The sequence below is a fragment of the Mycteria americana genome, chromosome 1 (genome assembly GCF_035582795.1).
Source record: "Mycteria americana isolate JAX WOST 10 ecotype Jacksonville Zoo and Gardens chromosome 1, USCA_MyAme_1.0, whole genome shotgun sequence".
Classification (NCBI taxonomy): domain Eukaryota; kingdom Metazoa; phylum Chordata; class Aves; order Ciconiiformes; family Ciconiidae; genus Mycteria; species Mycteria americana.
In genome coordinates, this window is record NC_134365.1 from 130,336,659 (window position 1) to 130,350,713 (window position 14,055).

Consider the following 14,055-nt stretch of genomic DNA (forward strand, 5'->3'; position numbering starts at 1 on the left):
TCTTCCAGAAAAGGTAGATTCAGCATTTTACTTGAAAACTCTTGTATGTAGATAGGATTCAGACACACTTCCTGAGATTGTGAAACCTATCATAAGTATGAATCCCACAGTGTAGATTGTTGAAGTTATTTCAATTTCTGCTTATTTTAGCAGTAAACTGTTGAAAATTATTTTACACTTCCCTGCTTGTACATTTTGAGGAATTCAAGGAAGAAAAATACTCATGCTCTACTAGTGATTAAAAATATGAAAAAATTTATTTCCTTATTTATAAATATGAACTTTCTTAAACAGGCATACGGCATTAAAATCTAAGCTACAGATTCAGAACTGTGTTGTTTTTAAACATGAGGTAAGGCAGCTACAGGTATGATAGTTTTTTAACAATAAAAGGTGTAGAAAATGTATGCCAATGCATTTAGTAAAACTTGAAAAATGGTCTGTCTTGGTTATCTTCTGGTAGTTTTTAGTTTTGTTGTGTAAGTAGAAACAATGTAAGTAATACTTTATCTTAGAAGTGTAGTTCCCCCCAACTCTGCCAAAAAAACCCAAAAACCAAAACCCCAAAAAACCCATGAGGGAATGGATTATCAGGCTTCTCGCAACTGGAGACAAACATGTTCTTTAATGGAATCAGAAGTACTTTAAACACTCTTTACTTTCTCAACATCACTTATTTGTGTAGGAACTCCAAACACTGTGTACTTTAAATTTTACAATGCTCTGTAGGCTATTGAATAAACATGGTGTATACCTTTGGCTGTGTAGAAGTAGATTTGTTCACAAGTTTTACTTATTAATTGATCTACAGAATATTACTGTAATGATCTCTAGCAGGCAAGAATACAGGAAGGGAAAAAAGGCTGTAAAGATGCACTGAAAGGTACTTGTTACAAAAACATGAGATGTCTTTCTGTCTGCTTGCCTTTGGATTTTTCAGTTGGAATTCAGAGGAGAGCAAAAACTTTCACCTCTTTCCATCTGGCCAGTATGTGATGAAGCATTTTGTTTTGTGCTTGACATTTTTATGAATACGTGTGTGTGTTGGGTATTTTGCAGGAGCTTCAGGATGGCATTGGGCGACAGCAAACTGTTGTCAAAACATTGAACGTAACTGGTGAAGAGATTATTGAGCAGTCGTCAACAGCAGATGCTAAGGAGCTGAAGGAACAACTGGAAAGTTTGAATACCCGGTGGCAGGAGATCTGCAGACAGCTGGTAGAGAAAAAAAAGAGGTAGGTTAAAAGAGAGCAAAAATATTGTGAAATTATTTTTAGTTATTTTAGATTTACTTCTGATTTAGATGTTCAAAGGAGCTCTCAACTTCTGGAGTTTTCATATTCATAATGAATTATCAGTTAGTATATTTCACATCCACTATCATTTGTTTAATTCTTCTTTTCTGCCTACTCTTGCCGGTGACCACCACTCCCATACTCCACATTTTTATAATTCCACTCCTAATGTTAAAAAACCCCAAACAAGCATACATTATTGCTTGATTAAAAGTAGAACAGACTGGAGCTTCATTTACAGAATTTAGTTGATTTATCATCTTTCTGTTTGATAGTATGTCATTAAAATATATCTCTGTAGTACTAATAATACCTTAGCTAATTGATACAGTTAATCCTAATCTAATTGACTTCTCATCACTAATGCCATTAACATCTGCATTTCATAGGTTGGATAAAAAGAATGGATTGGTTAATGTAATTTATAATCACTTACAGATCAATTTGTTTTTCTCATGCAGCCACAGGAAGCTAGAGTGAGTTACACATAATACAAAAATGGATTGACTTCTTTAAAAAGAGAATTTCCAGTTGAAAAAAAGAAAGAAATATTTTGGTTGCTGTTTATACTAGGTTTTATAAAAGCATATGTCCTTAACCTAGATGCTAGGCCTAAATTGGTAATGACATTCTGCTTTAAAATACAGTCACTGGTAGAGCTTTCTTCATGCATGTTTTTTAAAACCCAGAATATTCCTTATAGAGGTACATTAATGAGTGCTAGGCACGTACTAGAAGAATTAGTAGTGTGCAACTACTAATTGTTTTACTAAGTTACTAATTGTTTTTACTAAGTAGTTTTGTTACTTCTGATGTGTCATGTACCATTTTTTGGGTTTAGAGCCGTGGGGGGCAAAAGTTGTGAAAATGTTGGCTGGAGTGGTAAAGGAGTGTCCTGAAAGGTTACTATTGAGTTTAATCATGATTAAAGTTTCACTTGGAACATGTTAAAAGAAGGAGATGCAACAAGTAAGCTACAGCTGTCAGAAGCTACAGCGGTGCTTTAAATATTTTTCTGCTGTATTTCCAGGTGTTGATGGTAATGCTACTTGTTACACGAGGGAGTCCTTGGCCTTTATTTATCACGCTAAAAGCTGTTCTTTTGTACAATGGAAACCCGTCTGTGTTTCCAAGCCGTAACAGGTTATGTAAGTGCTAACACTTACAAAACAATAACATCATTTTAATAGCCCCGTAAGCAGCTTCGGCAACACAGAAGAAGGAGATTGGTGGTTGAGCTTTGTCTGAGAATATGAAATATGTTCCAGTTCTGGTAAAGACTGGTATTGTACTTTCCATCATTTATCGATAGAAATGTGTATCTGAATGCTGCTTTGGCTCAAGCCAAAGCATTTTGGCATATACTGTTAGCAGTATGTGGAATTTCTTGGCACATCCTATATTTTAAGGAAGCCTAGGATCTGTTAAATGGGAATAATACAGTTATGTTCCCTAGATGAAGTTCTTAAATAAACACTTGCACATGCATTCCTCCTTTCAGTCTGTTTGGTTTGTTGACTGGTTGGTTTGTTTTCCTCTGGAATAACAGCTTGTGTAATTTTGAGGACTATGACTGCAGAGACCTCATTTAGTGACCTCTGCATGAATAAATGCATTGCTCTAGAAGGAATACAGATAGTGTTGTGTTAAACTGATATAAATGCTTTTGATGTACTGTAGTGAGACCCGTGTGCATCAGAACAGAGGAGTTTGCAGTTCTATTCATCGCCTGGTCTTCCTGGCTGTGTCAGAGCCAGGGAACGCTTTTTGTTCCCAGATCTTGGAAACAGATCCTACTCTCAGTCTAGCTGCTGCCTCCCAGTACATGCTTTTTCTCCTGCCCTTCATCTTTCCACTCTCACAGACTGGATTTTCAAAGGAAAGAAGCCTAGTTGCAGGAGTATGTGGTGTGTTCTAGCTAGGTTTCAATTATTGATGATCCTAGGCATGAAAATACTGTAGACTTATCTGCTGCACAGTCTTCATATAGCCTTGGTGTAATGGGATTTTAATCTCTTACGCTTTGGCATCTTTTAGTTGTTCATTAGTTGTCTTAATTCGGTTTGGAGTACAGGCAGGTTCTCTCTTTTTAGGACTTCAAACCCATGTCACCCAAAGTGCCTCAATTTTTCATTAAGAACAAAGCATGGGGCAAACAAGAAAAGTTGAAGGAAGTTACCTCTACTTGCAGTCCAAAAGAGCTAATATAGTCGCGGCATTGTTCATTGCATGTGTTGATACTATGGCAAATTTATGTAAGTATCTCAGTATAATATAAATTATAATAGATCTGGGTGAACGAAAATATTTTGACTCCTCTTTTTCAGAATAGCTTTAACAGACTGTTTTCCAGACAAAATCCTAAGCCAGTATGCTTATATTTTGGATCACTTAAGTTTTAATAGTTCTTTAATATTTCTCTATCTTCCCTAAAAATTAAAATGTTCACGGTTAAAAGAATTTTATGATTATGAAGGGGATTCTAAGATTTTTGTTTAAATCAATTTTGAGAATGAGAAAATGGAACCACATTTTAAAACCATAATGGAATCAAATGATGCTGAATGGAGAGCAAACTGGGTAGAATACATTTTCATTCAATAATTTCAAAGAAAAATAAAATAGATATTAACATTTAGAATCTTCTACAAATCAGAAAACTGATTCTAAATTTTAAAATAGATTTTATGTTTTATTCTTTTTAGTCAACACATTGTGCTCTGCTTTGAAAGATGATTCTCAGTAGCTCAAACAGAGGAGTAGTGATCAATTGCATTTTTGTTTTCTATTATATTTTTTGGCTCAGCAGATCTCAAGATAAAGGAAGTGGGAAGAAATTAGCAATTGAGTGGATTCCAAAATGAAATCTGACAGTGATTTCAAATTCAAGTGTAATGTTGCTACACATTATTCAAATGGCAAGGAAATTTTATATACTATAAAGTCTATTTTGCTATTGCTTACCAAGGTGGAAGAAATTGATTTTGATAATGCTGCACAGATTACAGATGGGGCATAGGCACTCCATTTTGGACATACTTCTCAAGCCAAATTCAAACATACTCATCAGCTGGGGGAGGGGAAGATTACAGAAGTAACAGAAACTGACATAGATATTTTTGTAAGGTGCGTGAATGTGAGAATTTAGTTGGAGACAGGTGTATGGTAACATTTCCAAGGATGCCCATGACATTAAGCTTTCTCAGGTAGTCAAATGCTGAGCTGATAGTGGGAAACTCCAAAACTGAACAGCTGGGCAACAAGTGGCAGATGATGTTCCTCATAGACAAATGTGAGCTAACGAATATTTCAGAGAAACGGTCTATACCATGCTTACATGGTGCTGAGCTTGCGAATAGCAGTTACAACTCAAGAAAGTGATCCTGGCATTATCACTGACAGTGTTTGCAGGCTCAGTATGGAGAGGCAACCAAAAAAGCCATAAAATTTTAGGCAGCATCAGTAAGGGTATTGAGAACAAAACCAAAAAAGTGTTGTTTTGCTGCCACTGAACGTTGTGGCATGCTTATGTTGAGTACTGTGTGCAGATCTGCTCTCTGCATGTCAAAGGGTATGATGGACTTACAGAAAGTATAGCTGGAGGAAGGCAACTAAAATGAGCCAGGGTTTGGAGTGGCTGCATTGTAAGGAGAGACTAAGAAGCTGGGGATCTTCAATCTGGAGAGAAGTCTCAGGAGGGATATGACTGAGGGTTACAAAATTGAAGTGGTGGGTAAACTGAATATGGAACAACATGTTATTCAACTAATTCCTCAATACCAGAAGTAAAGGGTAAAGACTGTTTTTGAAACTGTAAGAGATAGTAAAACCCATTTTAAAATTACTTACTTACATTATGTTTTCTGAATGTCTGAGGTTTACTGGCCACAGAAGGTTGTGGAGGAAAATATTATGACTCAGCCCTATAAAATCCTTAATCTAATGACAGTGGGATTCTGGGGGAGTATGAGGTGAATGGACTAAAGAAAGTGGCCAGTCTTCTGTGCTCCCCTCAATTACCATCTCCTGTTAGCAATGTTGGTGGCAATCTGTTGGGCTAGCTTTTCTGACACACTAGGGCATTTCTCATGTTCTGATGCACTGATTATATTTTGGGGGGGAGAATTCTGAGGAATTACTTTGTCAGTTTTCCTGAGGATGCATTGTTAAATGGTCTACTATTTATTCTGTATGAGAACATAATATTATCACCTTATTTAATCATAAAGAACACTGTAAATTCAAAATATTTCCTGTAACCATCATTAACCCTGTGGTTGGTTGACTTGAAAAGAGAAGACTGATACATGATACAGTTCTGAGAGTTTCAACATGTTAATCCAGTTTTCGTAAATAAGTTGGAATAAATATTAAACTGCCTGCATAATAAGAACTGTAAAACAGATCAAAACCATGAAATTCTATAAATAACTGAAACTGATCGTAGGGTCACTAGACACTAACATTAACGTAGTAGTGGTAGTCTAGCAGATTTAATGAATGACAATTATTTGGACCATAAAAAGACAACTGAATTAAAAACAGACAAGACAACAAACCAATCTCAAAACAATTTGAGGAACCTGTACTGCTTTTCAGTAAAAAGAAGCTGTTTTTTAAGTTTTAAAAGGTCAAATGCCGATCCCAAGCAAAGCACAGACTTAAAACTGGCTTTGGATCTCCTTTCTTTGGTACTGAAGATCAAGAGGTTATGCTTGAGCTATGTTTGTGTAGGATGTTACCTTTCATTTGCCTTTACCAAAGAGTTTCAAAGCTGTAGAAGTCTGAATTCAGTGTTTAATGTTTCTGTATCTTGCAGCTTCATCCAGCTAAGAATTAGGTGAGAATGTAATTTTAGCACATCTAGTCATTTTATCTTACTGCAAACTTTGGAATAGACCAGGCAGTTGAATAAAGTGAAACTTGATTGAAAGTCTGATACACTGATAGTTAGCAAATTGGGAATTTAATTGAGTTTTTGTTAGCATTTTGCTGCAAGCATCAGGTTTTAGAGAAGTTTGAGTTTGTACTCCGGAGCAGTGTTACTCAAACTGAAAGGGAGACTTTGGAGACTAGGGGATGTTGCAATGGCCCCTTGAATAGGTGCTAACAACCCCAGACAAAAGAGTGGGGAAAAAACCCGTCTGTTTCTTCCTCTTCATACTCCAGCAATCATTTTCAATATAAAATCTTCTAAACTGCACCATCAGAAGATCCCTCTGCCTTTTGGTCCCCTGAGATGCATCGGGCCATATTATGCTGTGCACGTCTGTGCTGAGTCGTGCCACGGGGACATTGGAGTTTCGGATGACTCAAGGAGGCAGTGGCTTGCCATCAGGGCCCTTGTGTGCACTCAAGTGCCCGGGTGGTGGCAAGCCCCAGGGCTGAAGTTGCAGTGTGGTGCTGAGCCTCCCACTGCAGCAACGCATGGGCCAGGCAGAGCAGGTCAAGGGAATATATATCCGGAGGAGAAGCAACATCTCACATAGGAGCTTGATAAGGTGAAGGCTCATAAATGAGGTTGTCGACAGACTTGTACCGGTGGTGCTGGCTGGTCTTTGTATTTTTCCATCTTTGTTAAAAATTTCTTGTGTCATTTTTGAAAACAGATGCCCAGGAATTAGATGCCTTTGCTGTTTCAAAAGTAATCAGTTCGGGATTTTTTCTTCATCACAATCTGACATTTGTTAAAATTGGGTTCTGTTGCATGGAAGAGAATTTTTCATTATTTTAGCTGCAAATACATTTGCACTTTTAATGAGCTTGAACCTGCAGACTGTCTGTTCAGATCTCTACTCAAGCAAGTTTGAAGTAATTATGGAAAGAATGACAGAACAAAGGCTGTTTACCAGAATACTTTCAAATACTTTTCTGGATATAAAACCACAAGCTTTGTTCTAAATAAAAAATAATTGTTATAAAGTAAATATACTTTTTAATAATTTACCTTCATTAAAGTATTCTTTTTTTTGCCATAACACACTAGCTACCAGTGATTGGTTTCCTTCACATGAACACTCAGTATATTGAAGGCTGTGATTACCTTCTCATTACAATTTAAAAGCCGGCTTAGGATGAAGAGATTTCATGACAGTTAAGTCAATAAATATATTTTTTCTTTCCAACATAAAATTAGTTACATATTGAATTTTCTGAATTTTCTTTTTTTGACTGTTCAGATTTCTTACAGTAAATCACTAGAAAAGAATCACTCCGATATAAATTTGCATTGTGTTTACAAGTAGTGTAGCTGAACTTCTTACTGTTTAGTATTTACATCTGACTTTTCTAAAGTTTTTGTGATATTTTTCATTTCGATTATTTCGTTTAAAGTTCCTTACCCAAATGAAGCATATTTGCACATTCTTTAGAGAAAGAAAGAAAATTCATTCTGTCTTAGTAAATATTTTCTTTAAATTGTCAAGTTACTATTTTGGTGGTTTCTTTAAATTCTCAGTAACAACTACTAAACGCACTAATTCCTAATCTTAGAAATACCATAAACACAAAATCAACAGCTCAATGTTCAAAAAATAAAAAGGCACCAAAACATTATTGGAAGTGCAAGTGGGAATATGAGTCACAAGTGCAGATCTGTTCTACTCCTGTGATTGCATATTTTCTATCTGTAGCTGACACCTCCCAAATAAGTCCAACATCACTCGTGTGCAGTTACAAACTGTAAACATCTGATGTGTTTCACAAACTATTTACGGGTTGCTATGGTATTGGTATCACATTGTTGACTATGGAGAAAATACATGAGCTGCAATATGCATTTCATATGGTTTCTAGAAACTGTAAATGAAAATATAAGCTTACTTGAAATGGGTCATGAATGTTTATGTAAGAGTTAACCATTATAACTAAGGATTAATGATAGTAAAAACCAAAAAAATCTATCCAGGGTATTTTGTGGATACCATAAGAATTTATTATTGATTCAGTTTAATACTGTTAGGAAAACTAATCCCTAATCTATGAAATACCATATGTACAAAATACTATATAGGAAAAATAATTAATTTAATTAATTTAATGTACTACTTAATATTAAATATTGAATATTAATACATTTGCTTCCAGAAGTATAATGTATATAAAATTCATATAAACAGCTGTGCAGTCAGAATAGTTGACCAAGGGGCCTTATGAATTTAGAAATACAAACAGAAAGCTGCCATGTTTTAATATGGAAAATACAAAGCAATGTGCCTGAGAATAGCAGTCAGGTAGAAGACCAAAAGTTATATATGAAATTCTATACTTCTCTGCTATAGTTTGAGAATTTTCCATCAAACAAGAAGGGTTACATTTCAGGGTGAATGAAATAAACCATCTGCCGACAGAGAAGCAGTTTAAAAGCTCTTTGGGAACTTAGGCTGGTTTAAAAGGATAAGGCAGTAATATATAACAGCATGCAGATCTATGCGGGAGATGGATCTGCTCGGCTCCATAGGACCAGCTGCTAAAATTCCTCAGTCACCTGCTTATCCAGCAAGAGGTACTCCCAACTGCTTTCTCAAGAGCTGCTCTGTCCATGGCTGAGTCAACTGGTGGCTCGTGCTCCTTATTCCAGTTTGTTTAGGCTTGGGTTTGGAAGCCCATACTCCCTTAATAACAATTTGCTGTTAATTTGTCATTGCTGCCATGAATTTAAACACCTAGAAATTACATGTATCTGTTGTTCCAAAGGTAATTACAGTGATAGAAATCAGCTTGCTCAAAAGGTGCAATCAGTCATCAAGTTAAAACCTTTTATTTGATTAACTGGTTCAGCTAATATAGAGAGTGCTTTATTTTAGTGGCTTGCATAATATGATACTTGTCATGCAGGATGTTATTTATAATCGAAGTAGTGTTCTAGGAGGCCAAGAACAAATTGTAAAGTAAATTACGAAGTGCACCTGCAGCTCCTGTTAATTGCAACGGACCTTTTAATTACTATACTGCATACTGTTCCTGACAAGGATAAGGAAGTAGACCTTTATGGAACATTGGTTTTTTTTGGTCTCAATTCTGAAACCCTTCTGTGCATATATAGATAGATAGATAGATAGATAGATAGATAGATAGATAGATAAAGTAAACATCTCTGAAAGAATTCCTGGAAAGTCTTAGGTTGAAAACATCCCACATTGCTCAGATAATAAAACTCAGTCCTACTGATCAACATTTAAATTTGTCATCAAAGTAAAAATCTTTCCTTCATGACTAGGAAAAGTTTTAAATGTTTTAAGGGTTGCAGTTGAATTCATAAGGGTGATAAAACTGACAGTGTACTTAAGATGAAAAAGGAATCTTGCCAATTGCTATCTCTGCTAGGAGACAAATCTTTTTGATTTCTCATTCAAAATACTATACAACTCAATAATTTTGCTCTCAGGTGCATTGAGTTGAATGCTCTGCGTTTTCTGTGCCAGAATTAACATATTTAAGGTTGTATCTTTCTCAGGTTTATCCTTAGGGTACCATCACATAATGCCTCCACTGAGCTATGTGCTTTACAAATGAGTAGAAGTGGTAGGAAACCAAAAACGTAAAGCTGTTGCTGAGAGCTTAGGCTCTGGGGAATCTGGTCAGGCTGAGGAACAGAGGTTTTATTGTGTAGTTCATGGCGTAGCATTGGATGACTGATTCCCAGACTTCCACGTAATCAGGGCAGAGGGGGACACTGCTTCAGAAATATTTGAAGTTGCACTTCTGCTTGTAAGATTACAGGGAGCTAGTTTTTCTTCATTTTTCTAGTTACAGATCTCAGCATAGATTAGCATCTGACTCAGTTTCACAAAAATAAACATTTTGATTAGCTGGTTTTAGGTAACCTATTTTGGCTTGAGAAGATCATTTGACCTCTCAAGTACACATACACTTCGCAGTGAAGAACGCTGTAATAAATGCAATGCTGTAAAGTTGGTCCTTCTCTGCATGTCCTATACAACCCAAATGGGTAAGCCTGTATGCATCAGGAAGGTCCAGAATTTCTGGCTGCATAACAGTACTCCATAAGAGGTTCAGAGCTGTAGTACATAGGCACAAGAGTCCAGCAGCATCAGGGCTTTTCTTTGACATGGCTTGCATTTCCAGAAATCCTAGACAAACAACATTTCCTGAAAACAGTCACGCAGGTTGCCGTAAGAAAATTTAAGACAAAACCAGGACAGTAGGGCTGTTAATTGGCTGCTTTTGCTATTTATGGTGTTCGCTATTTTATGTATTTGCTTGTATAAATGTGAGTATATGTGTGTATATATATGTATACCTGTTTGTCTATATATGCATGTGTGTATGTATATACATATATAAAGACATAAATAGTTTTGGAGGATTTTATTCGTTTTACAGTAAATATCTTCTCTTTCTTTTTCCTCTGAAGAACAATTTGGCACCAGTGGCTTTTGTTTGTTTAATCTCTAGGAAGTTACTGTGGAGTAATTTGTTTATGAGCTTAAAAAAGAGCATAGTGGGGTCATAGGTCTAGTAAATATTACAGTATACTGTGTTAAGAACAAAAGCAAATAAATGTTTGTTGATTTAGAATTCCATTCTAGAACTAAAGCAGGAACTTGTTCTAGAACTTTCACTCAGAGCTTGTTCAGAGCAGCAGAAATTTGCCAAGCATTTCAGTTAATATATTAATTTATTTTTTAAAACAGTGTTTTCATGCTCTAAGTGTAGTTATGAATATTGACTTTTGTGTATTGAAAATATAATTTCTCTTTGGTAAGATGGTGAGTCATTTTTAGAGTGAAAGTTGTTATTGGACATCCAGTAGAGCAGTTGTCAGGTGTTTTTTACTGATGCCTATTTAACTATACAAAACATGTTGGGAGTCACTGTCACGTTCCTACCGCCTTTACCATCTACAGAAAACATCGACTTTTTAATTAGGACCCATTTTGATGGAGGCCTGTGCTGCAATATTTTCCAGCTTTCAAGCACTTGTGAAACGTAAAAATTACATTACATAACAATGATTGCATCAGCTTTGCTTATGGCTTTACACTATCAACAATTCTCGTTCTGCAGTAGATTTCTTGATTAAACAGTTTATGCTATTTAATAGCATTGAGTTCCTATTTCTAAAAGAATCACAATTATTACCCCTCCTATAGATCACCCTGAATTTTAAGTCTATGATTAGGTGTGATTTTCATGTTCTGGATCATGAAATCTTACCTTCATTGGTCCTCTTCTTTGACTTCCTGGTATTTTAACTCAATTCACCAGACAATAAATCTAGCTGATTACTTAACTGATAAGAATCTCCATCTAGCAGGCTCTCCTCCTCCTCCCTCCTCAGAGCAAATCAGTGTTACCTTTGTGAAAAATCAGCCGCTGTTGGCCAAAAGGCTGTGGCCAAACATTAAAGTGGGTTAAATTCAGCTACCTAGTTAATCAAATAAGTATTCTTTCTAATAAATTGCAATTTTTTTTTAAAAAATAATTAAATAAATCAATACAACTAAACAAATGATCTTATCAATCAACATTTTATTATAGCTTTTTTTTTTTTTTACAATAACCTCACAGATTTAATTTTGGAACATGTATTTTCTCATCTGCAGTTACAGCGTGTGAAATCATAAAAAGGAGCTGTTTTTGAAGACAACAGTATCTTTAAAAGTTGCAGTGTTGGTTTCTGAAAGCACCTAGAAATATTGGCAAGAATTTTTTGCCACAGGAAAATAGGACACAGTGTATGTTGGTTTCCAAAGTCCACTCATGTCAGTGCAAGGCTTTTCTCTGGCAATATAAAGAAATGTAAATCTTTATTGCTTAATTTGTCTATTGCAAAAACCTAAACCTATTTAATTTGGGGGGGGCGCAAGGTTTTGTCTAAATAGCTTAAATCAGGGAGGGATACAGCCTGAAGAAAGGAAGAAAAGCACAGCATCTCTATGTATTTCTCCAGATGGAAAGAGCTGCTGACCCCACTGGTACTGATCCCATGAGGCAGTGGCTGGCTGTCCATGCTGTGCTAACTTCGGTCGCAATGTGGTTGCAGCTGCTGAGGGACAATGTATTCTATTGTGAAATACCTTAACTTCCGTCCTGTGTGCATCCTTAAAACTCTTAGATGTGTGGTGGTAGTTGAAAGTAACAAATGGTTTGATATTTGTCAGTTACTACTTTCTGAAATCTTTTTAAACCTCTCGGACTTTCCACTAGGCCAATTTTATTTAGTCTCTTTATGCTTCTCTGTGATCTAATTCTCCTAAGCCTTGGAAATCTGTGCTCAAAGTCACATGTTTGGTTGTGAAAATTTTACTTCTGGATTTCTTTGGGCTATGGAGTACCATTTCATTCAGTTCCACTTGCAGTAGAATCATGAAATACAGATTGCTGCGTGAAGTACAGTATACATGAATGAGAATCCCCCCCACAAGTGTGTGAAAGGTCGTTAATGACAGTGTTAATGTGTCCCCTTGCGGGCAGCGGGCTTTCCAGTCAAGATTCAAAGCATGGTGGGAGCGGGGGAGAAATGTAATCACCCAAGCTCCATTTCTTGACTTGTGAATTAAGGTTATTTTCCACAGCTGTGCCTATCTTTTCTCCCGACCCTTGACTGGTACAGTAGGGTTGTCCTTTCTTTTTCTGTCAATACACACTTCCCAATAAGCACTTAAGAGTGTCCTCTTCCTTGTTTCCGTAGTGTCTAGAGATGGCTGAACCCTATATACCCATATTGCTGTAGCCTTAGAGCATGCAACTCCTCACTATCTGGTTCTTGAACACTAGCTGACAAAAAATTGTCCTGTGTGAGGGTAGGTTTAAAATTATTGCTTACTTAAAATTCCAGCTACAATCCATCTGAAATGCTTCAGATAATAGCAATCTATGGATATATCAGCTGAGCTAGGAAAAAAGCATCCTCCATTTAAACCTGTACTGGCTTTTACTAATCTCCTTTACACGAACTTTGTATATTTATTATGACTGAATGCATGATTTGTTATTGGACTTCATAATACTTAATAATACATTCTGCACTTGCTTTTCCATATATATAATTTTTTTCAGCCTTAATCACTGCAAATCCATTTCCTGAAAAAGTATTAAGAATATTTATAATTCACAACCAATATTTCAAGAAGAACTTAGTGCTTTTTTTCTTATCTAAATGTATTGAATTGACTCAGGAAATAAAATATCTAGCACTTAATTGTAGATGGAGAGTTTTAATTATCCCATTCATTATTATCACTACTACATGCTTAAATAAATTCTACAAAAAACATTAAACTTGAAGATAAACAAGGAAATAATGCTTCATATTTTAGAAATGAACAGAAAACATCTTTAAACTGTGCTGTAGAGAAAAAACCTTGAAAGTGTGAGCTACTTATTCATAATTATTTGGAAGCATCAATGCATAATACCATTTTATAAGGTTTTCTTGTCCACGATATTCACTGTATATATTGTTGAAGTAACTACTTTCTTAGTTTTTTTAACTACAAAGGAAAGGATGGAATTAGGACAATAGTAGGAGACACTTTCAAAAAAATATTTGGTTCTTGTAAACTAAATGGAAACACTTTTCTTTTTCAAGAACATCTTTGTAGCGATGTCTTCTTGCCTGATTTTTGCCATCCAGGAAAGACTGTGTCACATGCATGGCAGCTATCGTATTTTTCAGGTTTCCTTCAGATGTGACACGTTTAGTGCAGCCAGACTGTGGAATGTAGCAGCTTGATAGTGAAGTCTGGTCAAGAGTGCTATCTTTGGTACTTTACTCTGGTTTTTAATCTGCTAT

The 14,055-nt window shown here is 35.8% G+C and overlaps 1 protein-coding gene across 8 annotated transcripts in view; it reads left to right on the top strand.

Moving 5' to 3' along the window:
* DMD (dystrophin) overlaps positions 1–14,055 on the top strand; it is a 1,157,417-nt gene that overhangs the window by 714,614 nt on the left and 428,748 nt on the right. For all 8 annotated transcript variants that reach the window (XM_075520648.1, XM_075520634.1, XM_075520658.1 and 5 more), the window contains one exon: positions 1,060–1,235. In XM_075520648.1, coding sequence (XP_075376763.1) covers positions 1,060–1,235 — 176 coding nt within the window. The remainder of the gene's footprint in view (positions 1–1,059; positions 1,236–14,055) is intronic.